The sequence below is a fragment of the Physella acuta genome, unplaced genomic scaffold (assembly GCF_028476545.2).
Source record: "Physella acuta isolate Inbredline_101_S28 unplaced genomic scaffold, ASM2847654v3 ptg001860l, whole genome shotgun sequence".
Classification (NCBI taxonomy): Eukaryota; Metazoa; Mollusca; class Gastropoda; family Physidae; genus Physella; species Physella acuta.
In genome coordinates this window covers 97,105-122,299 of record NW_026733366.1, presented here as the reverse complement: position 1 = coordinate 122,299, position 25,195 = coordinate 97,105, and the positions used below count along the sequence as shown (strand labels likewise).

General features: G+C 35.7%; 1 protein-coding gene across 3 annotated transcripts; it reads left to right on the top strand.

Annotated features, from left to right (window-relative positions):
- Window positions 1-709: 709 nt before the first annotated feature.
- LOC131930851 (corticotropin-releasing factor receptor 2) lies at window positions 710-24,898 on the top strand. 3 transcript variants are annotated; one of them, XM_059287517.1, is made up of 12 exons: window positions 710-871; window positions 12,636-12,724; window positions 13,632-13,651; window positions 14,089-14,171; window positions 15,774-15,888; window positions 16,314-16,473; window positions 17,259-17,389; window positions 17,994-18,079; window positions 20,758-20,899; window positions 22,066-22,104; window positions 22,767-22,872; window positions 24,153-24,233. In XM_059287517.1, exons 2-12 carry the CDS (start codon window positions 12,652-12,654, stop codon window positions 24,185-24,187), a joined length of 990 nt encoding a protein of 329 aa, XP_059143500.1. In that variant the 5' UTR covers window positions 710-871; window positions 12,636-12,651; the 3' UTR covers window positions 24,188-24,233. The 3 variants fall into 3 exon arrangements, with proteins under 3 accessions (XP_059143500.1, XP_059143499.1, XP_059143498.1); XM_059287516.1 differs by lacking the exon at window positions 24,153-24,233 and adding an exon at window positions 24,391-24,898 and having other exon boundaries at window positions 711-871; window positions 12,640-12,724; XM_059287515.1 differs by lacking the exon at window positions 24,153-24,233 and adding an exon at window positions 24,391-24,898 and having other exon boundaries at window positions 711-871.
- The last annotated feature ends 297 nt before the right edge of the window (window positions 24,899-25,195 follow it).

Genomic DNA, 25,195 nt, shown 5'->3' with positions numbered 1-25,195 from the left:
AACTGATTTTTACCTTATACCTAGTATTCTGGTGTCACCCTCTCTGTTTTAACATTAGCCCCTGCATTGTTGAACGACCTAGCTGTTTTTACCTTGCTTCCCCCCCCCCCCCCCAATTAATTTAATTGTCACCATCGTTTTATAATGGTGATTGTTTATTGGTGTCCCGTTACCCCATCACGTGACTGTATGCTTGATAACAAACTACATCTGAAAGGGCTGTTACTGAAATCACAACATACCACATCCGATAGGGCTGTTACTGTAACCACACATACCACATCTGATAGGGCTGTTACGAAATCGTATAGAAATAATTTTAAAACCAAGTTCAGCTTTCAGATAGACGTTTACTTTCCGAGTTACAGATATTTGAACATTATTGTTAAACTACATTTTATGTTGAATCATCAGACACTTGATTAAATCATTTCCTTCACGAATTTTGTATTCGTTCTACCGACTCACTAGATCAGACAGAAAAGTAATTTAAAAGATGGTATATAGTGTCATTGATTACTGTAGTGTCTACTGTTACTTTCTTATGTATCCTAACAAAAGACCGACATGGAAAAAGACCGACATGGAAAAAAGACCGTCCCGGACGAAAGTCTGACTTCTCTTTTCATAATCATTTATTATTATTGTAGTTCTGTTTGTCCAATAGGTAATGAAATTATTTCCATATAGAGTTGAAGTTTGATACGGCAGGTGACATAGTATAAATGCTGGGTGCAAGTAAGGACGTTCTACAGATTCAATGCAGATAAATGAACCGGAGATTCTTGGGAGAGAAATGGAACCCTTAACCTGTCGACCACGATAGTTCGCTCTCTCTTTACTTAAAATTCTCGAATGAAAGGAATAAAAGGTTTGTGAAGAATTCTTAATCAATAAATGCTTAAAAATATTGCGTGCATTAGCAACAATAAAAGAATTATATCGTCTCTAATACAATTCAACCTAAAAAAAAAAGCGTCATTGTTCATGGCTAACCGGATGATTTGATTAAAGATTGGCTGAGAGAAATGTTTTCTTTGACAAACGCTTCAAATGAACATTTCTATTAAAAAAAAAACTGATAGAATGATCCGACAAGCTAAAAAAATGCCTGGTATGAATAAAGTACTGTACATATCGTTATATTTAATGATTACACATTTTAATTAAACGTTATAAAAATTAAACTAATTAAACTAAAAAAATGGCGATATGCCATTGTAAATATGCATGGCTCAAGTGCATTCATTCAATGTACGCATGTTATATGACACCGTGGACAGCTATTGTTGCTTCATGGGAGACGTGACAGTCAAATATCTGTCTCTGTTGATGAATTAAGGCATGTTAATTATCCCCTCCCCTCCCCCAATGGGTTTAATGTGCTTGATGCTACGCTCTGTTAACCACCCCATATGCCAGGTCCGACCTCGTTAGCTAATTAAAATACCGTTTACACAGCTTCGTATTCGATAATAAATGCAAAACACAATGGCCACCGCGTGGAATGTAATTTGTGTAATTTGAACACTTTAATATAAAACGTTAATAATTACACGTTAGAGAATGTTTAAGAAATATATTTGAATGAATAACTAAACATACAACTAAAACAAACGTGTGGAATAAAAAACTAAGTTCAAAAAAAGTTTGAAAAAAATAAAAAAAAGTTTACAATAACAAGTTTCATATCTGCGCTTAAAATAAAAGTATAAAATGATTATATATGTATATATATATATATATATATATATATATATATATATATATATATATATATATATATATATATATATATATATATATATATATATAACGGCATATTTGCATAGATCTAAAATAAAAGGTCGTGTCTCTACGTACATAATCAGATAACTCATCACTTATTTAATAACATAACAACACCGTTTTTGTAGCAATTAATAGTTGCTCATTAAACCCTCTCGGTCGAACGAACTAATTTATTGTACAAATATATTTACATATTGTGATCAATTTCTGAGGCTACGTCTAAAATCGATAGCAAATGTATTCAATTCCACTGTGTAAGCACGAATCCCGAGAGCATTAAATATACATTACATTTATCTGAATCTTCTAGAGTTGGACAATGGTGATAGATCTTCTTATAGCTAGCTACCTGCTGAGTTAATTAAAAGCCCCCATGTTTGCTTATGCCTACCTGTCGGAAAATTCTAGAACAATTTTCCTGCTGTAATAGTAGGAAGATTTGACAGTAAAACACGACGTTTGTTAATAGAGTGTTTAGCTTTTGAAGCGTTACTTGTTTGCACAAGAATTAAAATGTTAAACGTTTAGTTTTATTAAAAGACTAATTTTGAAATAAAAACTTTTGTGTCCAAACTCAAATCGGAGTTATCTTTAAGGTTTTCTTCTATATTAATGTTGCTCAAAAACTCATCCCCTTTGCATTGCTAAATTAAGCTAACTGTTAACATAAATCACAATGCAAATTTTAAGGCCATATATTCCGCAATATGGAGTCCATATATTTGCCTGAGTGACTGTAGAATTAACTAGCTATTACACAAATATGTAAAAAAAATATTCCAGACGACCTTAGATTAGCAGGCGCATAGATCTTGGCATTAAGCACCTAGTTCGCTGTTTTAAGCTTTCAGTTGAAATGACAGCCACCTATATAGTAAACCTCTACCTGTGGAAGCACAGCCACCTATATAGTAAACCTCTACCTGTGGAAGCACAGCCACCTATATAGTAAACCTCTACCTGTGGAAGGCAGTGCTGGCTCTGTTTCTTCCAGACTTTTTTCTCGTGGGGGCACTTAATATTTTCGGGGTGGGGGGGGGGGGCGGTCAACATTTTCCGGGGGGGGGGGGCGGACACTGGTAAAAGTATACGTTTTCTATATAAATTCCATTTCGTTCGGGGGGGGGGGCGGTGGACTTTCTTCGGGGAAGGGGGGGGGGGGGGGATCCGCCTGGAAGTAAAAACTGCTGGCTCTATGGTAAATGGCTTTGTCAAAAAGAAAAAAAACATTGGTTGCCTGTATGTTTAGTAATCTTGTTGTATGACGCAAAAGAGAGAATTTTATAGTATTGTAGAACTCCTATACAAAAGCTTAGAATAACTCAATGATGTCTTTACGTATAAGCTTTAATTTGAGGTTTTCAATTGTATCGTCAGTCAGAAACAGTATTCAAGTTATAGGCTTTTGAAAAATGGAAAGAGTTACTCTTCCGGTTACCGGAAATAGCTGAAAAGTCCATACATAGTTACACAATTGAAGAAATACTTATATTTAAAATTTCATCAAGCTAGCTGTAACGGTACTTAAGTTATCATTTTCACAGACACACACTCACACAGTCATATGGACCAAATTGCAAAAATAAGTTTTTCCGACTCAGCGATTTCGATATTTTGCCTGATTATAATACTTCCTCTATACTTCGTACACGAGAAAGTAAAAATAATGACTTGACCTGTAAAGATAAAATTTGTTTTGTAGGAGGGCTAGTGCGTGTGTTAGACCGACCGTTCACTATACTCTAGTATTGTAGTTCATAAATGCTTCTAGTTCGGAGACGACGGAGTATTAAAAAAATAAAACGTAGGTAGTTCACTTTCTCAGAAATGTTCAAACTATCTTAAACAGCGGTGTTGGTAGAACGTTTATTTGACCAAGTGTAAATCGGACAGAATTTATGCATTAGAAATTACCTTAGTCTAAGCTTACTGGGGTTAGAGGTTATGCTAAACTTTGTTATTTTGGGTAGACTTACAAACGATGTTTTAGTGTTGAGCTAAGATTCTAATATTCTTGGCGTTCTATTTATTAATCTATAATTTTAATACTTTAAGATAGTGAAAAATACTGTCTTATCATCCGCTGTCTAGATCTAGTTCTAGGAGACCAAAATTACACTTGTTATATAGGTCTGCTAAGCAAGATGTCTATAAAATAGAAAGTGAACTTGGGTTACCCCAAAAAATATTAAGCCCCATAAAGTATTGAGCTGGGCATTAACTGCAAGTAATGAAACACGAAACAGCCCCGCAGTAAATTTGATAAATCTCTTCAGTGTCTGGTCTCTAGGCCACTACCGGGGGAGTGCAAATCTCGTCTAATTCCCCTGAGTGTAACACTCTACTCCATCTGTTAAACACTGGGTTTGGTGGCTTCACGTGCTTGTTGGCTCACGTCCGCCTGTCACCCCCAGAAAGGAAACAATCCCCTGGCTTTGGTTCTACGTGAGTAGACATCAAATGACCGGTGTATGACAGATCTAGTCATCGGATGAGTTCGTGTCGGCACTATACAAGAGTCATCGGTCTTTGTTTCCGAGGGTCAGATCGTAATTTGTATGATGGTATTGCAGACAAAGAGGGGTCCTTTAGTCTATCATAGTCGTGTTGTACGATAATACGATATCCCTATTAAACACGAAGGACAAATATTGGTATACACGGACAAATATCGTGATACACGGACAAATATTGGTATACGTATAAATATTGGTATACACGGACAAATATTGGTATACGTATAAATATTGGTATACACGGACAAATATTGGTATACGTACAAATATTGGTATACACGGACAAATATTGGTATACACGGACAAATATTGGTATACACGAACACATATTCGGATGCACGATACAGACGAATATTGTGGTGCATCACTGACATAAACAAATCAAATTTCATCAAATACTTACACATGCAATGCAAACTTGAAATTGAGTAAAACTAAAACTAAAAAGTGAAGTTCCCTTTCGGTTCATGGCACACGTGACGTCTAGTTCATTGTGTCTGTGAACTCGACTTAATGAAACTTAAATACGCGCCGAAAAATAAATTTCTGAAAAACCGATTGCTGTCTTCCACTTCATTACATTTTTTTTTACATTCGTTTTATTTATTTATACTCTAAAACTAGACAGCATGAAGATTTGTTGAGTTAAATTATCAATGTTCCAATATATTCTATAGAGCTAAAAACTAAAGTTAAAAGAAAATATTAAAAGTAAAAAAGCAGGCAACTTAAAAAAAAAAAATTAAAGTAAAAAAAAAATCAATGATCGCTTCAACTCCTGAGGTCACGTTTTCAATCAGAAACGATCCGGCGTTCTGCGTAGCATAAAATATTGTTAGCATTTCGATATAGATTTATTTGAAGTATATTTCCGTTCTGTCGGGTTGTGTATTTTTCGTTTCTAAAGAAAATGTGTGCCCATAAAGATGCCGCTATAATAAAATAGAATCTTCTTGTGAATGAAGGAAAGACAGAAAATGTCGTTGTGTTGTTAAAAGTGGTGATGTTTAAAGTGGTGATGTTTAAAGTGGTGATGTTAAAAGTGGTGATGTTAAAAGTGGTGATGTTTAAAGTGGTGATGTTTAAACTGGCGATGTTAAAAGTGGTGATGTTAAAAGTGGTGATGTTAAAAGTGGTGATGTTTAAAGTGGCGATGTTAAAAGTGGTGATGTTAAAAGTGGTGATGTTTAAAGTGGTGATGTTTAAAGTGGTGATGTTTAAAGTGGTGATGTTAAAAGTGGTGATGTTTAAACTGGTGATGTTTAAAGTGGTGATGTTTAAACTGGTGATGTTTAAAGTGGTGATGTTAAAAGTGGTGATGTTAAAAGTGGTGATATTTAAAGTTTTGATGTTTAAAGTGGTGATGTTTAAAGTGGTGATGTTTAAAGTGGCGATGTTAAAAGTGGTGATGTTAAAAGTGGTGATGTTTAAAGCGGTGATGTTTAAAGTGGTGATGTTTAAAGCTGTGATGTTTAAAGTGGTGATGTTTAAAGTGGTGATGTTTTAACCAGCTTAGCTCTGACCTGATGAGATTAACCTGTCCTAGTGTTGGTTTTTAGCTTAAGTCATAGATGAGATCTGGTCAGGTCCGTATTTAGCCTTGACCTAGAAACTATCTGGGTCGGTTGAGTTCGGCTGCTAGCTCATCTACAGTGCCGTGGCGTGCGAAATATGGCGGCGATTCTCTTCTAGTCTAATATTTACTGTCAATTACAGAAGGAGATTTACCCTCATCCTCTTAACAACCCCCCCCCCCCCCAAAAAAAAAACAAAACAAAAAAAAAACCCCTCTCCACCAGACAGTCACATAGATTCGTTCTATCCCTTTATATGCTTGTTGTTTTTTTTTCCTTCAATATTGACGTGAAGCTGTCTACTGATAAAGGATATGACATCCTACAATCTTGAATGATCTAATTTACCTCATTCAATACAAACGTTAGACACTGTTACAAATCATCTTCTCCCGTTCGTGTCCAAGACACATTGGGCATATGAAGTAGAGTTCTTCTGTTTGAATGAACTCGACATAATATGGTCAGCATTATGCCAGGCCGCCTTTGCAGAGGCGTAGCGAGGGGGGGGGGGCGGGGGTGCGGATCGCACCGGGTGACACCATTTAGGGGGGTGACACCAAGGCAAAATATAGCAAAATATATAGAGAAAAATTTGAGGGGGGGGTGCAAATCGAAAATTTAAAAGTTTGTCCCCGGGAAGGGTCGCTACGCCTCTGGGGGTGACACCATTAAGTGCCGCACCGGGTGAACCCGACCTCGCTACGCCACTGCGCCTTTGTTTTCCCTTCTGGCTTGAACCCGGATTCGAACTCGAGACTTTTGTTTTAGAAGTCTAGCTCTCTACCTCCGTCCCATTCTGTTACAAATACTTGCTCATATCTTTACAAAAGTTTAATAATTAAAATCCCTACCCTCTCAATATAGTTTGGTAAAGTATAATGAAAGATTGTATAGAATATAATAATTAAAATCCATACCCTCTCAATAGAGTTTGGTAAAGTATAATGAAAGATTGTATAGAATGCTAGGAAGTCAGCGTGACCGTCACTTACAAAACATCCACTTGCTTAGGTTGTGTAGATGGGATAGAGTCCGATAGATGTTTTAATAGGACGAAAAAAGAAATTGTTGAAATGAACAGCATAAGTCATGCAAACCTATGTTTAAAAAAACCGCACTTGATGAACTATAAGGGCAAATGTCTAACTATTAACATAAATGTCCAGAAAGAAATATAGTAAAAACATTAATAGCCGGGGTGCAATGGTCTTGAAGGAAAGCCCCAGACCTGAACGTCTCGCTAGAATTTTCTAGACCATAGCGGCGCGGACAAGACTCGGACTATTGGCAGAAATAAAATAAAAATAACCATTTGCACAAAAATTACATTAACGCGTTCCATAGTCTTGACTACATTTTTATATCGCGCGAATCTTGGACACTGACAGTTGAACTAGAATATAAAATCCAGTATCGTACGAAGGGGGGGGGGGGGGGGGGGGGGAGCAGGGAGAGCGGCCGCTCCCCCTCTGGCCATTTTCAGCAAAGTGGCGCCTTTTTGGACACTTTTTAAGCTCAAAGTTTTAAACAATGATATTTGTTAAAAAATAATTTTGGCCAGCACATCTATGTAAATCACAAGATTTCTTTTCATGCAGCAATAAAGCATTATTCTACTAGTCTAGTAGTGTCTACTTTTACAACACGTATTAACAGCTGCATCAGTTTGCCATTCTAAAAATAACCATTACGATGCATTGCAGTGTTTAAAAAAACCTCTACGGGTAGTACCACTTGGCAAGAGGGGTGTTAAGTTTAAGGCAACTGTATAATGTATTTGCTTACGAATAATTGAATTAGAAAATGTTATACGTAAAACTTCACACATAAATACTTTATATATACAGTTTGAATCGTGTGATTAATTTAAAAAAATATTACAATACAGTAACAAATACAACTGATGTGGCACCTCTATTTAAATTTACTTATGGGCAAACTGCGTAACGGTGGGGCAATTTTGACAAAGGTCAACAACGTCATCACGATGAAGTAGTAGTATTCTTACAGTTTGGGCAATAGTGATTACGATTACAAATTATATGAAACAGTTACAACCCCACTCCCCCATGGACCCCTCTGTAAAAAAAATATTGTCATAATACCACTGCTACTTATTTAAATCTATTTCTGAATCAGTAAACATGTGTAATATATATGTATGTTTAGAACAGTCAGCTAAAAACTAACGCTATGTTCACTCTGAGTTGGTTATCTCTCCCCCCCCCCCCCTACACACACCTCACCACCACAATTGTCTTGAGCGACATTAATGTCCCACCTAGGTATACACTGGGGTGGATAATTGGCCTAAAGTGACCGGACAATGGTGAATGAAGTTGAACCCCCTCCCCCCAAACCCATCCCGAACTGATCTGTTAAGTTCATATGGGAAAACGCTGATTATAGACAAAAACATTTTGTAAATACGAATATTGTTAAACAATTTCATTATATTTTAAAGTAATTATTTATTTGTTTTGACATTTATATTTAAATGTGTAGATATATATATATATATATATATTTATATTAAGAGAGTGATTATTTCCCCTATTTCACTTGTCTTAAATAATTTCCCAGGAATTATTATGTAAGAATTTTTGTTTACAAGAATTACAAAACAGATTGTGTTACGTTAATTGTTTTTGGTTGTAGTGTGTGTATATTTATTTTTTTTGAGATTGATACAATTTTTGTTTTGTCGGCCTACATTGTGTTTTTTCTTATTTCTTCAGAGTGCTACTTTCAATTTATTTTACATCATAGCGAAGTAATAACATACAGCTAGTAATTATATATGTATATATATATATATATATATATATATATATATATATATATATATATATATATATATATATATATATATATATATATATAATACACGTATATAGAACGTGTTAAAAGTTCGGCGCCTGTTTTTGCTCTTTTCGCTCCCCCTACAACGAAAACCTGGATACGCCTCTGATAAAATCCCTGCTACAAAAATGATACAAAACAGGAAGCGATTAGGAATCTCATACAACGACCGCATTTTAAAATGTCAGAATGAATGCTGGATGGGATCTAAATATCGGTGGGCAGTCACGATAACCTGCTGATCATAGTTAAAAATAGAACTGATATGTCACAATGTCGTCTGGGATAGCTAAAAGTTTCCTATGGGGGGGGGGGGGGGGTTGTCCATAGATGACGTCACACTCGTAAAGGGGGAGGGGGGGAGGTCCGTAATTTTGTGACGGTGTGTGATGAGGGGGAGGGGGGTGGTTCAGATGGTGCGACGTCACACTTTTGCTTTAGGGATCATCCATAAATGACGTCACACTTGTAGGGGGGAGGGGGGGGGGGGGTCCGTTATTTTGTGACGATGTGTGATGAGGGGGAGGGGGGGGGTGCGTTCAGATGTTGCGACGTCACATTTTCGCATTATAAAAAAGCAATGTTAGAAAACGAATTTTAGACGTTATTTCGCGTTTTAGAAAACTGTTTAATAAATCGTATTAGGAATTGATTAGAATACTCTATTTTGAAAGGGTTCAGGCAAGATTTAAAAAAAAATATCGATGTTTTAAAAAAAATTCAAATGCAATTTTGAGGGGGGGGGGGGTTGTAGGCTGAGGTGTGACGTCATTTTGGGGGGTGTCTGGCTTTTTGTGACGACGTGTGACGGAGGGGAGGGGGGGGAGGTAAAAAACGTCAAAAAAGCGTGACGTCATTTATGGATGACCCCTAAGGCAGGGGGATCACTATGGAAGGTATAGTAGATGTCAAGGACATAGTAGAAGAGAGGAAGACGAAACCTCGACTGCTTGGCCCAGAAATTGACCTGATGACGTGTACAAGACGCACGTGAAACCAGAGTGTGAGCCCTAAACTTCCTGATACAACTTGCCCCGTGTTTGTTTACACTTCCAGAAGATTCTTCAGATTTAGTCCTAATCTGTTTTAATCCACCTAGTCCAAAAAATGTTTTAACAAGCACTGCAATATTGAATAAGATTTGGGTTAATCATATGCAGAATCACAAATATTAATCTCAAGGGTTTTGATACTGAAACGAGTGATTAAACATTTTAAGAAAGTGTTGAGGAATTAAATCTGCACTAAGAAGCCTTGAACATTTGCTTCAATGTATAGTTCATATATCCACACATTGAACATCAATGCCAACAGTTAATTACATTTTTTTCTGAACTAGAAACAGAACTTATTTTCAAAATTTTATGGGAGGTACGGCGTACCTCACGCAAGATTCTGAGCAAACGATACAATGTAAGGTGCAGTTAGGGCTGGTGTTAACTTATGGGAAGAACGTGGCTTTTTAACGCTATAAAAATCTCAGGTGCATCATTAACCACGTTAACAATGTTGCTGCTGGGTTGAGTGTTGAGAGGGGAATCTGTTGAGTAGTTGCGATAAAGAAATAACTAGTCAGAAATAAATATAAATAAAATGGAATTTCATCAACTTTTTGAAAAAATAATTACAAAACTAATACACCGAAAAAATTAAATGACGTGACGGTTTTTCCTAAACTATTAATTTTACTGGAGAAGTAGACTTCAGAACTTAAGTTGACTTGGTCCTTTTTGCTCCTTATGGGACATGGGGCCAGCACCATATCCTTCTATTATGGCCGGACGAAACGGAAGACTTCAGCTAAACGCGAGACTGAAAATTGATATTGTAATCCCAAACCCTTTCAGCTTAATTTAAACAAAAAAAAACGTAGAGTTGCCTTTTTGGTTTATCGACAGATGAAGTAGAGTGACTATGTCTCTGTTACTACTGCATACGAAGGCAGCATATGCCCAGCCACCTATACTTTCCTTAACGAGCTGGGTGGGTTCAACGGATTTGAACTCAGGAGTTTCTGCTCAGTAGTTGTCCCCCGGCCACGCGGTTCCGTAATGAAAAGCCAACACTTGATCCGGAAATGGGATAGGCTCTTTTTTTTTTTACCTTAAGGAGCGCCAAATCAGCATTGCGTCATATATCTGCGTTGCACACACATGAAATGCAATAATAAATCATGGAGACAATACTAAAGAAACACAACACAAGTAAAATAAATATTTATTGGTGTGAACCCCAACGTGATGGATTGTTGTCGTCTGCATGGTGAAATCTAGCCTGTTACTGTGAAGACGATTTTCATTGGGGAAAAAAAATGAAATGTTTATATCGATTTGCCCTCAATACTGAGCATTAATAAAATAAATTATATTGTTTCACTGAATAAAACTGCGGGATATTTGTTTTCCCTCTGTTTTTTTTTTAAACGAAAAGTTTTATAAGTTGGGTTCAGCACTGTACGCAAACATTTTGTTCGTACGTTAGCATTCAGAATTTGATTAGTCTTGTAGTTGTAAGCAAACATTTTGTTCGTACGTTAGCATTCAGGATTTGATTAGTCTTGTAGTTGTTAGTGCTGAATTTGCTTTTAGGTTCGCTTTAATTATGTTTTTTTTTTTAAATTAAAAAAAAGATTGGTGAAATTTCGTAACAGTACGAATTAACAGATCTCGACGTTTTATACCTTCATGAGTTGTAAAAACACTGTTTTCTATCTTGTTTGTATGTCTATGTGTGTTTATGTAAATACGATAGCTTGATTGCCGTTTTATTAAGGTGTACGAAATTTAATATACAGGCCTAAGTATTAGATCTTTGGTATTAATATTTGAACGATTTCCAGTGAACCGATAACCTGAGAACTCTTCAGTTAGGTGGACGAAATTTCAAGGTCGCATACATAATTCTCTCCCTATCTCTCTCTCTCTCTCTCACTACTTTTGCGCGATTTCTGGTAAGCGGAAGTGGTACTTAACTTTATTTCCGTGTTGATACAATACCGTTTCAGTTAGGTAGGCGATATTTCATATAAACGTAATCATCTTATTTTTTCCATAGTGGCAACAACAACGTTCTTTTGACCACCTTCCTCAATTCCCCTTTGTCCTCCCTCACACCCAGTCTACCTCTCAGTGTTAAACTATTTTCTAATATTTTCCCCAACATTTTCGTTAAGCCTACCTCTTTTTTTCATTTACTTCACAGTTTTTGTAAGGACATTTTCGCTCGTCAAGAAGGCCATGCGACAAGTATCTACAATCTCAGTTTCGTTTTTTAACGATTGTCCACCCATATCTGATGGGTGCTTATCTTACGTAAGCGAAAGCAAAGTCGGCTGGGCATAATTCTAACCACATTATCCTTTCATATGCCGAGGTAAAAAAACATATCAACTCTACTTAATCTACCCAATGGGTCGTTAGGTCTAAAGTGAATCTTTACATTTACATTTTTTTTTTGGTGATGCTGAGCTTAGGTCATTCTAGTTTCTATTTAAGATCTGGTTGCAAATATTTAGCGGCGCACTTGTCCTGGCTTTAAAATTATGTAACTAATGAGCTCAATTTGTGACTCAATTAGCTACTTGGTTTCTTTATTTTTCGCATCGATTCATTTAAAATTCTATCTGAGATGCGAATCAACATTTTTATGCATCGTCAATGCTACAATATAACTATCCATCCGTCCACCCGCGCGTCTCCGATTCTTCTTTCTATTAATACGTTCGTCTTTATGATCGTTAATTAATTCTCCCAAACCAATCAACTATCTTTAGCTGCTCTTACCACAATGGTTACATCTTACGTGTTGTTTATCTCGTCATGTCTATACTATACAATAGAAGTAGCAATTTTTAAAATTCATTGATAACTGCGTCTAAATTTGTCTGTAGATAGAGCTGTTCTACAATGAATGAAAGCGGTGAGCTAAACAAAACAGACATAAACACAACTATCATCAACTCTGAGCTTTATAACGCAGGTGAGTACATCATCATATTTTACATCGAAATGATCAAATTAGTAACATCATGACACGGTCACTGAGAGATTTTTTTCTATATAATTGAAACAATTAGACTTAGTGACAGTGGTATTAAAACAAAAGCACACTGTCGAGTTTAATGCTGTAGAAACATACCTTGCTCACCAGTCTAGTACTGTAGGGAAGTAACGTGTAAGCGCACCACTATTTTACATTTTATATATACTTATATATATATATATATACACACACACACACACACACACACACACACACACACACACACACACACACACACACACACACACACACACACACACACACACACACACACACATATATGTATATATACACACACAAATATTTATACAAATATAGGCATACACATTACTAGAGTCAGTTAAATATACATCTCTTATGCGCATATCCTGGTTCGTCTCATAAATAAGACGTAATATTTATTATGGGAAGATACCGTGTAGCCCAGGGGTCGGCAACCTTTAGAAGCGGAAGAGCCAAAAGTTACAATTTTCAAAATTTCCCTGGTTTCAAAGAGCCACTAACATTTTTTTATTTCAAATATTTTTTTTATTAAGATTATTAGTATTTGTGCAAGGAGCTAAAGAGCCGCATCTTGATATTAAAAGAGCCTCAGGCTGCCGACCCCTGGTGTAGCCCCTATGTAGAGTATAATATTTGGAAGATTACATTAGTGTGCTTAAAAGTCATGTTATTTTTACAATATATTGTTCAATCATTTATTTAAGGAATAATATTATATCTATTACCTTTTTCTTCATAAAATTTATAAGTTTTCCTGTTATTAAATAACATACAATATATTCTTTTTTTATTTTCTTCTATTATTATTTTATGCTATTAATTAATTCTTTTATATTTTTAGGTGACGATTACATTGTAATGGTAATTTCTTTTCAGTCAATTGTTATCTTAGTTTATTATTTAAATTCTTTCGAAAATATATTCGTAATGCATGTTTTATGTGTACATAAAACTAAATGTACATAAACATAATATCTCAATTAAAAAAAATCATTAAAAAAAATATCACTTTAAAAACGTTAAGATAAAAAAAATGTGTCAAAAACTGCACTTAAATATCAAGCATTTTTAAAATGTTCACAAAGTTATGTAAAATTGCCATATCATTTGACCGCTTAACCATTCGGCCAAGTCCACGCTTTGAATATAGCATAAAAAGCAAATTAATAAATTGTAATTTAGTCATAAACAAAAGCAATGTTTGTAAAGTATTTGCCAGAATGAACGTTTATATCAATGATATAAGCTATTTGTTTGATATTTTAATTTGTATATTTTGGTAATTATTTTATTTTTAGATAATGACTCACTTTTACTTGTATGGCGGTTCTATAAATGTAGCAATTCTGATACCTACGGTGGCCGTACTGAGCTGTTGCAAGTAAGTAATTTATGACTTTTTTAAAAACCTTTGTATAAATTAGTTTTAGTTTGCGTTGATCGTGCAATGGCTAGCAATTAAATTAAACGATATTTCGCTGTGCGGAGCCACAATAGAAATCATTACACAGGCACATCAGTATATGTAGCCCTTAAAAGTTGAAGAGTACCGGGCTGCTTATATTAATACGAGAAAAATGGCCCGTTGAGGAAGGATACAACGGGCGCTAGACTGATAGTGCTGTCTCTTTTCTCTAAACTAAAACCGAAAATTTCAAGTACCCCTACCCCTCTCCGGGGAGGAAAAAGTCTGAAAGAAACACTGGTGTCGCGCTTAGCCACTACCCGAAGAATTGCATTAAAGAAATTGCAAGAAAACCACTTTTTAGATTACACACATTAATTAGGCGGTAATTTTATTATTGAGTATCGATGAAGAAATTTCTTTTGAGTTGGGGAGGGGGGGGGGGGGGGGCTCAGACGTTCTTACGCGGGGATGGGGCTTCGCCCCTACCCGAAGAATTGTATGCAAGAAACTCTTCACGCAAACCATTTAGATTAGACAAAATTGCCTTTTTATTCAATGTTTACTCGAGAATCAATGACGTCATATTACTGTGTGCACTCTCCGGCTTGAGATTATTTTCTACTCTATGCTAAATGTGACGACGTCATACTTCGGTTTTCGTTTCACTGTGAGAGTTTTTAATTTGCTTGTGTTTTCTCTATAGCAGGGGTTCCCAACCCCGTGCCCGCGGGCGCCAGGGCGCCCGCCGAACGATTCGTATGTGCCCGCCTCTCACTATTCGACAGAGACAGAATTTTTTTCATAAACATTATTGAAAGGTTGAAGGGGATGGAAATCAAAAGTTTGAGGGGGGGGGGGTGCAAATCGAAAGTTTTGTCCCCGGGTGACGCGAAGGGTAGCTACGCCTCTGGAAGGAGTTTGTCGATTTAAAATAGGTGGTGCCCACCACCCTACCGATATTTTATAATGTGCTCTAGAGTTAAAAAAAGGTTGGGAACCCCTGCTCTAGAGCGTTCTTGTCAGATACATAGATAGATAGATAGACAGACAGCGAAACTATTAGTATTAATAGGGCAAATAAAGTAGAGTTTATCTGTTTCAGTGACCATATAAGTTGATAGTCGGGTCAGTTCTATACCGGCTGTTTTTTTTTTACTTTTCCTTAACGTAGATCAGGTACCCATTATAACTGAATGGACTCCTAGACTTTCGGTTCGATCAACTCCATAGAATGGGGGTAGCAGTAAAGAAAACACACGAAAATCTCCCTGTTCTATTGTTTCAGTTCTATTTATTATGATTTTGTTATCGTCTGAGTGTACTAGTATAAGTTTACATTGTTACCACTACCCCTTGTGATATTAAAAAAATGTTAAAAATCTTCAAAGACATTGTTTTTTGTCCTACGCCACTAAATGAACTATATCCAACGAGCCCTCTAGATTTGACTTCGACGCCCCTTTTGATAGCACCCAGTTTGGGTCGGAAAAAACATGGCGCGATTTGTTTTAAAAAAGACATTAAATTAACATCGGAAAATCCGTTTAGTATTTTCCTGTTTGCTTTTCTTACCAGATCAGTATGGAGCTACCGTAACACGATACACATCAACCTCCTCGCTAGCTTTCTACTTAGGTTTACCACGGAGTTGATCTTTGTTGGATCTCTCTATGCTGGATATATTATTGAGGTAGTATTTTAAAATAGTTTTATTTAAAGTATAGCTTTTGTAAATTTCCACATTTTCTCACCTATCTATAACTATCGATGTATCTATGAAACAGCGGTGTATGTATCTGTCTGTTTGTCTGTCTGTCTGTCTGTCCGTCTGTCTGTCTGTCTGTCCGTCTGTCTGTCTGTCTGTCTGTCCGTCTGTCTGTCTATCTGTCTGTCTGTCTGTCTGTCTGTCTGTCTGTCTGTCTGTCTGTCTGTCTGTCTGTCTGTCTGTCTGTCTGTCTGTCTGTCTGTCTGTCTAGGTAATCTAGTGCTGCCCCAAAGCAGTGATATATATATATATATATATATATATATATATATATATATATATATATATATATATATATACATATGTATATATCTATTCCTACTGATTTATTAATATACTTCTTGTTTTAGGAACTGGGTATGAAAATCATCTACTACATCTTTAACTATGTGTGTTTGGCCACCTTCATGTGGATGCTGGTTGAAGGACTCTACCTGCATTTCATTCTTGTCTTACGGCCCTTCCAAGACAGCAAGCCACCATTTTTACTTTTCTACTTCATTGGCTGGGGTTAGGGATTTGAACAATTTCTTTTGTAAATCTTGCGTGTTTTTTGTTAGTAGTAGTCAGAAAATTAATACATTGAATGTTTTAAGTAGCTTTGATGTCGAGTCAAACTCTGACAATTTAGAAGGTGGCACTTAAGTTGGTCGAATGAGACGTTACATTGTCAATGTGGTTGTCTGTGTGGTTAACCGAGCTTAAGATGGTCAATGGGTCTGTCTTGGTCAATGTGTCTGTCTTGATTAACCCAGCTTGAAGTGGTCAATATGTTTGCCTTGGTCAATATGTCTGTCTTGTTTACACTAGCTTGAAGTTGTCAATGCGTCTATGTTAGAATTCAAATTTAAAATCGCTAAGGCTCTGGAACTCATTGTCATACAAGACTGCGTTCAGCATTTTACTATCTACAATTCTACTTTTGAGCATTTGGTTTACTGCAATACTCTAGGGAATATTGATATTTATGTAGCACACCCCCCTAATTTTTGTTCATATTTTTCCGTAAACATTTGTATTAAGCTACCAAATCGACAAAAGGTAGAAATGTATCGATGTTTTTTTTTTGAGAAATCTAAATCTTTTATCATAACAAAGTTTGAATAGGTGTTAGTTTTCATACCTTTTCGCGGTTCCATGGCAACCAGAACTACCATCTGCGGCTATATACATTTTTCGTCAATAGTTTAACACCTATTAATTTATGTATTTATTAAACACTCTGAAACCTGTTAAATAAAAATATTTGTTCCATCTGTGATGCCTTGCCTCAAGGTATGGTCAATGTGTTACAGGTATTCCAGGATTGACGCTAATCACTTGGTCGCTGTGTTTGCATTTCAGCAAATTAAGCCCCTTGGATTATAATGCTGAAACAGTCAAAATTGCATACATTATAACAGTCCCCATTATACTCTGCTTGGTGGTAAGTTGTCAAACATTTAACGCATGCTAATATAATAAAATTGATTTATAAGAAAATAACTGAGCTCCGATTATTCTGTTTTTAACTCATCAATATTGAACTCAACTAACCTCATTAGCTAGTTAATTTATTCCAGACAATTAGTCGTAGGTTAATTTGTTCTTAACGTTAAATCGATAGCTAAAAAATTTGCACGGGAAACATTTGACAGACAGTAAATTTTTAAATTTTGTTTTGTAAATGCCTTTTTCGTTTGAATTTTTAATGTGCTTCTTACGTTTTAAAGAAACTGCTATATTTTCATTTTTTTTTCAATAATGACAAGATTTCTTTCAATGAGTTTGTCAGATCTACTAAAGTAAATACGCATGAATTAATTAATATTATAAAAATTAAAACAAAATTAATTTATCTACCCCGTGAACAGCTTTTTGGAAGCTGCTGAAACGGAAAACATAAAATAAGCAACAAAAGCAATTATTAGAAAAGTAGATTTATACAACTTAATGGTTTATGACGCTTTAGATGTTATTAAGTTCTTTGAGTTCAGTTTCATTATTGTTGTAAGCTTAATCACGATCTTCATGTTTTTAATTTCTTTCAGATCAATTTTATTATCGTCATAAACTTAATCAGGATCATTTTGACAAAACTTACTTCAAAGAATAACACAGAAGCAAGAAAATTGTGGTATTGTAAATCGTTAATGATTCATTCTTAACTAACTTAAATTCAACCAGGCTCTAGACATCAGTTTGTTACAGCGTCAGCAGGGCCGGCGCAACCTATAAGGCGAACTAGGCGGTCGCCTAGGGCGCCATCCCTAGTGGGGGCGCAAAATGTTTAATTGCTTTTATCAAAAAGTACCTAATAATTAAAAACTTTTATAAAGGAGTAGCAATCTCTTTCGGCACCCAGGACGAACTACCAATTTTGCACCCTCACCCCAAAATTAGATCTATATAGGCCTATATTTATTCGCGATTGTGAAAATGCAACCCCACCTCCCTAAGTTGGAAAGGTCGGGGCACTTTTTATCAGTCACTTTACCTTTTTAATTTGGTGTCACATAATTGATGTAGAAACGATTAAATAAATTCGTAATTTAAATTTCAAACATTTCAAACGGTTATCTAATTTTAGTAGGGCTTGTAAGTCTCGTTTTCTCTGACTTTGAATTATAAATCTGTCCTGGTGTATAGAGTTCTGTAATGACAGGGTGTTCAAAATTATTGTACTTGTTTGGTAAGTTTTGTTGAATCGTTTAGATTTGGGAGTAACGACCGAAGGCTGTTGCTGATATGGTTTCGTAGGTACAAAGTATTGAAGTGTTAAAGTATCATAACTTTTATTCGGCTGTTTTGTAGTTGAAGATATAGTGGAATCTGATTGGTAACAGAGAAATGAGAATGCAGATGATGACGTATCGTAGTTCTGGAGTTCGGGAGTATTGATTCTTGTGGTATTAAGGTATCGAATTATATTGACTGTTAAATGTCCAGTGAAATCGTTGTTGGTTGGGAGTACCGCATGTAGAGCTTGGTGAAGTTAAACGAGTTGGTGTCGTAGTTCTGGAGCATCGATTCTAGTTATGTTTAGGTATCGAAGTTTGATATGTGTTGTGAATGTAGTAGAGTTGAAAAATCTTTAGTTTATTAGGTATCTATATTTACACTCTTAAAGTATTAAAATATAATATAAAATAGGATGGAATTTATAACCAACCGTTAACTTTAATTTTTTTATCAAATTGTAATCTTTAAAATATTTATTTAATAATTTTAGCAATGTCTAAAACAGTTACCCTTGTTTGATATTTTAAAAGACATCCCTTAAATTAGGGGAGCCAAAATTTTAACCAATAAGTTAGACAAGAAACTGTTATTGGCTGCATGTCATCAAAATTGAATAGAATATGTTATAATATAGATACCGCTTTTAAACTTGCAAATAAAACATTCAGTTAAGTATTCAATAGGTAAAATATATTATTTTTACAAGTTACATAGATAATATAAAAGATTTGTTAATTATAACGAAATTTATAGCGTTTTAGTGTGTTTTTAAAACATGTCTTAGTTACACTTGGTTAATTTAGCTATTCTTGTGAAAGTTATTTCCCTTGAATAAAATTTTGGTATCTGGATTTTCAAATGGGAGATAAATCGTTGCTTAACTTTACATTCATTTTAAATTCCTGCACCTTAGGTTGAAATCTTACACATAAATACAAATGTAAGTTATTATTTACAATTGTAAAAATTTTATACAGCTTAAGTTCTAAACAAAATAGCTTGGTATTTTTTTTTTAGCATTATCAAGTTGAAAACAAATACATTAGTAGCCGTTGTAGATTGCAATACTTAATGCTAGTTTACTTACAGTCTTAGTCGTAAATTAAACATCTAATTAATTGTCTTTTCATATTTTTCACCCTCTCCCAAAGGATCCATATATAACAATTTAAGGCTGGAATCTATAACATTAAAAACCTTTTATTTAAAAAAAATCGTTAAATAGTCACACAATATAGACATTTTACAATTATAACTAAAAACAGTCAAACTTAAAACAGGTAAGTTCCGTTTTGGAACTCACCTTAGGAGGTCTGCCGAGAGCCCAAATCTACAAAGAACGTTTTTTTCAGTGTTTTTTCCCCCACATTTTTCTCGCGGGAGGGTGGAGAAGCACTTAAAATTTTCTGGAGGGGGGGGGGGGGCTATATCGTAAAGTACAAAGTAGACTCGTGGACTAAGCAGCATTTTTAATAAAATGTGATTACGCTTGCAAACAAAGGAGGCAATATAAAATATGATTTTGGTGTAAACTTATAATGTGTATGCAATTGATAATAAATTAATATTATATGTCACTTTTAATTAATTGTTTTCTTATACATAATTATGTTTTAGTAATTAAGGTGCGTTTTAAGAAGTTTTGCGTAGGACGCTAAATAACCTGGCGCCGGCACTGATCGTCTGCCATCCAACTACCAGTGACTTTGTTCCTCTGTATAATTGTCTATATGTCTTTCCGTTATCCAGGCCCATACCCATACCCAGAACTTTATCTCTATCCCTATCGCTGATGATTCTTCTATCTCAATCCCGACCCTTTCCATATCCTTAACACTATCCCTATCCCTATTTTCATCTCTATCTTGATTTCTACCTCTGCTAATTAATAATAGGGCTGATAAGTAGGTCACCAAACAGTTCTGTAGCTCATGCAGGTTTTATTGAGCCGTAGAACTGGTTGGTGACCTACTTACCAGCCCTATTAAATAACCTAAATGTTTATATTTCGCGTGCATGTTTTAGAAGTTATTATTTACTGTAACAATATTGACCAGAGTATCTCCCCTTCAGGCAGGTGTCCAAATCAATGATGATTCTGATATTTTTGCTTGGCCCAATACATCTTGTGTTTGCTTTCCCGATGTATAGCGATCATAACCCCACGTTACATCATGTGTACATGGTTTATAATATCGTGGCTCCACATGTACAGGTTAGTTGTGTTTGTAATTTAATTAGAAATCTTCATTTAGTTTTTTATGCAAAGCAAAACGTTTTATGAGTGATGTCGTTTATTTAATGCTCTGATTTGATGTGACGAAGTTTAGGAATACGTAGGGCAGATAATTTATAACTGTGTTTTCATATTTTAACTTATTTGTGTTCGTTAGTTATTTTCTATGGAACTGAAAGTGGAAGTTAACATAAGTTAATAAGTTAACGTAACTGACATACGCATTTGTTTTTCAAGTCAAATTTGCGCTCAGAAAAAGCACATTTTCTTGCAGAGTTTCTTCCAGGCTTCTCTTCGGCGGGGGGGGGGGGGGTGGGGGGGGGGGGGGCCGCGAAGCCCCCCCCCCCCCCCCCCCCCCGAAATTTTTTTACCGCCCCCCCCCCCCCGAACGAAATGAAATTTATATAATTTATATAGAAAATATATACTTTTAACAGTGTCCGCTCCCCCCCCCCCCCGAAGAAAGTTTACCGCCCCCCCCCCCCCCGAAAATTTCAAGTGCCCCCCCCGGAGAAAAAAGTCTGGAAGAAACACTGTTTGCATGAGCTTTAGTTTCTATTCTGTATAGCTTATGTGCGTACATTCAATGTGTCACCCAGTATTTTACCACTCTCAACTGTAATTTCATCCTTTGGTTAACTGTTTTACACATCTCTAAATAAAATTTGTTGTCACTTGTTAAGTCTCGCGTGAAATGATTTTGCTGGCTGTATTTACCACCTGCCATAACTGTTTATCTAGAGCCTTAATTTATTCATTGAGGGTAGATAAGTTGAGTGATTCGGAGTTCTGGCCTAATTCGCACTATGGCCTAATTCGCACTATGGTCATAGCCATCGTTGGTTCTATACGGGGAACAACGTTCATGTGCCTCAATGATTTTCTTTGATTAAATGTAGAACTTTTTTTAGTGCAATCTTCCACATGCCGGTCTAAGTTCTAGATAGTTCTGTTGATTGTTAGATTTGTATATTTGCACTCTAATTGGTATTGAGCAGGCTATATATCAATTGTATTTAGGTTATAAATAAATAAATAAATATATATATATATATATATATATATATATATATATATATATATATACTAATTTTACTATTAACTAATTATAGAAAATAAAGTAAAATGATGTTTTATTTCTACAGTCCATTATCTGTGCCATTTTCAGTTTATCAAGTGGAAAGGTAATTGCCATTTGAATGTGTAATTTACCCTGACTTCTTCATGCATTTATGTATAAGTTGTTGAATGTGTTCTTATATTAGTGCTCTTTAATACACAAAAAATCGATAGTTTTTACTTAAAAATATTGTGACAGAACTTAGCTGTTTGCCCGCGCTGGGCATTGTTATTAGGATTATCAGTTTTTCACAATAGAACCTGATATTACTTTTACAAAAGATTTTATCTTTTCATTTATGGTTTTAATCGGTTAAGTTTAATATTTAGCAGGGATATGTTTAGATGTTTGGTAAAATTATAGGTTGTATTTTGGTGATAACACGAGGTGGCGTGGCCTAGCGGTAGAGTGCTAGACTGCTAATTCGAGAGTCTCGAGTTCTTAATCCGGGTTCAAATCAGTGGAACGTCCCTGAGTCAACCCAGCTCTGATGGGTACCTAACTTACGTTAGGGAAACAAAGGCGGTGGGGCATAGTGCTGACCACACAATCCCTTCATATGCCGAGGTCTCTGAAGCAGATGATCTCTAAATCATCTGCCCCATGTGTCTTGGGCAAGATCGGGAAATGATGATGATAATTTGCATCATCATCACAAACCAGTCGTTATTTTTACAACATATTTCTACCGACATTTTCTTAAATTTTCATTCAAAACCGTCTCAGGTACCACAAACCTTCACGCGTCGATGGTCACGGTTCAAAGACTTGCAGGCGATCCAAAACATAACGTCACAAAAACGTAAAAGGTCATCGAACACCACAGTCTCAAGTTAGTATTTTAATACAGCTCTGTAATGTCTCAAGTTAGTATTTTAATACAGCTCTGTAATGTCTCAAGTTAGTATTTTAATACAGCTCTGTTATGTCTCAAGTTAGTATTTTAATACACCTCTGTTATCTCAACCTATCTGTAATATTCATTGAATGCATACAGCCCTACGAATTCAAAACCGTCGTTTTGAAATAGAAAATGCAATTTGTGATGTACACAATTTTACCAATTTTTCCCGAAAATTTTAATATATTAGCATTGTTTAATGAAAATTAAATGTCTGGTGTATAATTACACATTTTAAAGCATAGATTTTAATATACACACTATAACGTAATGGCCTAGCAATACGGAACAAAGAAAAACTTTAGATCTTCTTACCTTTTGAAATTGAAAGCGTCAATAGGTTAGGTTAGGTTTGCCTGTCGTCCCTACTGGGACATAGGCCGCTGACAAGAGCCTTCCAGACGTCTCTGTCCAAGGCTAGTCTCTCCAACTGTCCTCAGGTATATCCGATCTTCTTGGTGTCTTCTTCCAGGTCACGTCTCCAGGTCTTTCGTGGTCTGCCTCTCCTCCTCCTGCCTTGTGGATTCCAGGTGAGGGCCTGTCTTGTTATGCTTGATACATGCTTCCTGAGTGTGTGTCCAATCGATTTCCATTTTCTCTGGCGGATCTCTACTTCAACTGGCAGTTGATTTGTCCATTGCCATAGAACATCATTTCTGATGGTTTTAGGCGAGCGAATTCGCAGGATCTTTCTGAGGCATGCTTTTCTAAATGATTGTATTTTTACTTATTTATAGCAGTTATTCTCCATGTCTCGGCTCCATAGAGTAAAACATGTTTTACTAGTGTAATGAAGATCCGGATTTTTATTCCAAGGGTTAAATCTCCAGAACCCCAAATATTTTTTAGTTGGTGGAAGACTGTTCTTGCCTTGCCCGTCCTTATTTTTATGCCTGACAGCATCAATATTTAAACCTATATTATTTGTTCGGGATTGATTCAAATTTAAATGGTTAATTTTTTTTCCGTATGCACAAACGTTTATGATAAAATTATAAGTCAACCAAATAAAAATAATTTAACATAATTATTCACAGGCTATTTGATATATTAGTTAAAAAAACTATTCATAGTTTATTTCTAATTTGTCTATTACATTCATGCCTCTTACCTATGTCTTCAAGTAGTCTATTGTATAATATGATACTAAACATTATTACTTATATTCCCTCATAAATTAACTACACACAAGTAATTTCTCCCCTTTATAGGTGTCCGAGCTTTCTCAAAGTTCTTCAAAAAATAAGTGCCAATCAAGGTCTACTAACATGATGGGTCAACAATAGTACCTGGTTACTCTCCCTTATGCTAATTCTTTGGCTAATTAGATACAGTTTACGACTAATTGTTATTTTTCTTCAAGTTTACAGCAAATTTTTTTATATGTAGCATGTCTAAATGTTGGTTTCTATAAATATCTCATTTGTTTAATTATTTTACTTCTCGCAGCACAAGTCCCTAGTAGCCTTGGCAAGGACGAGTCAGTGTACTTAAAATTAGAACAATTAGGGGCGATAACCGAGGTCACAGAACAAGGGGAGACTAGCATTAACCACGCATCCAAGGAGATCCAATGAAATGTTTTATAGCAAATTTTCCTTTTTTGCTCTATACAACTGTATATCTGAACAACGGAACGGCATGAGGATATAGACACAACGCGTAAAAAAAAAACTATGTACTTTTCTGGCACGCCGAGGATTGCTCATGAAAAAAACCCTCATTAAATAGCTTCACACATAAAACTTTAAATAACAGTGTTTTATATCGAGAAAAGTCGAGTGTATGAGGAGCCCATGAAATAGTTTGGAGAAAGGAAAGTTGAGTATGAGCTAGTTAACGTCAAAGGTTATGTGTAGACTGTATGTTATATGAGAAACGTGTGATGATTTATTGGTGAAAAAGTGACGTTAAATACGGCTTAAGGGTTATGATATGGGTAATGAATATGGCTTATCCACCTGTTATGGTAGCATAACAGGCAGAGTATCTACCTACGTTATACATGGCAGAGTGTCTAACCACGTGATACATGGCATAGTGTCTACCTACGTTATACATGGCATAGTGTCTAACCACGTGATACCTGGCAGAGTGTCTACCTACGTGATACATGGCAGTGTCAAACCACGTGCCACTTGACAGTGTCTACCCACGTTATACATGGCATAGTGTCTACCTACGTTATACATGGCATAGTGTCTAACCACGTGATACCTGGCAGAGTGTCTACCTACGTGATACACGGCAGAGT

What these genes read in the sequence shown, in the direction of transcription:
- LOC131930851 (XM_059287516.1), top strand. Translation starts at nt 12,652, where the DNA reads ATGAATGAAAGCGGTGAGCTAAACAAAACAGACATAAACACAACTATC. An exon ending in GCCGTACTGAGCTGTTGCAA is followed by an intron (nt 14,172 to 15,773) that starts GTAAGTAATTTA and finishes TTTTCTTACCAG; the next exon opens with ATCAGTATGGAGCTACCGTA. An exon ending in TCAGTTTATCAAGTGGAAAG is followed by an intron (nt 22,105 to 22,766) that starts GTAATTGCCATT and finishes AAACCGTCTCAG; the next exon opens with GTACCACAAACCTTCACGCG.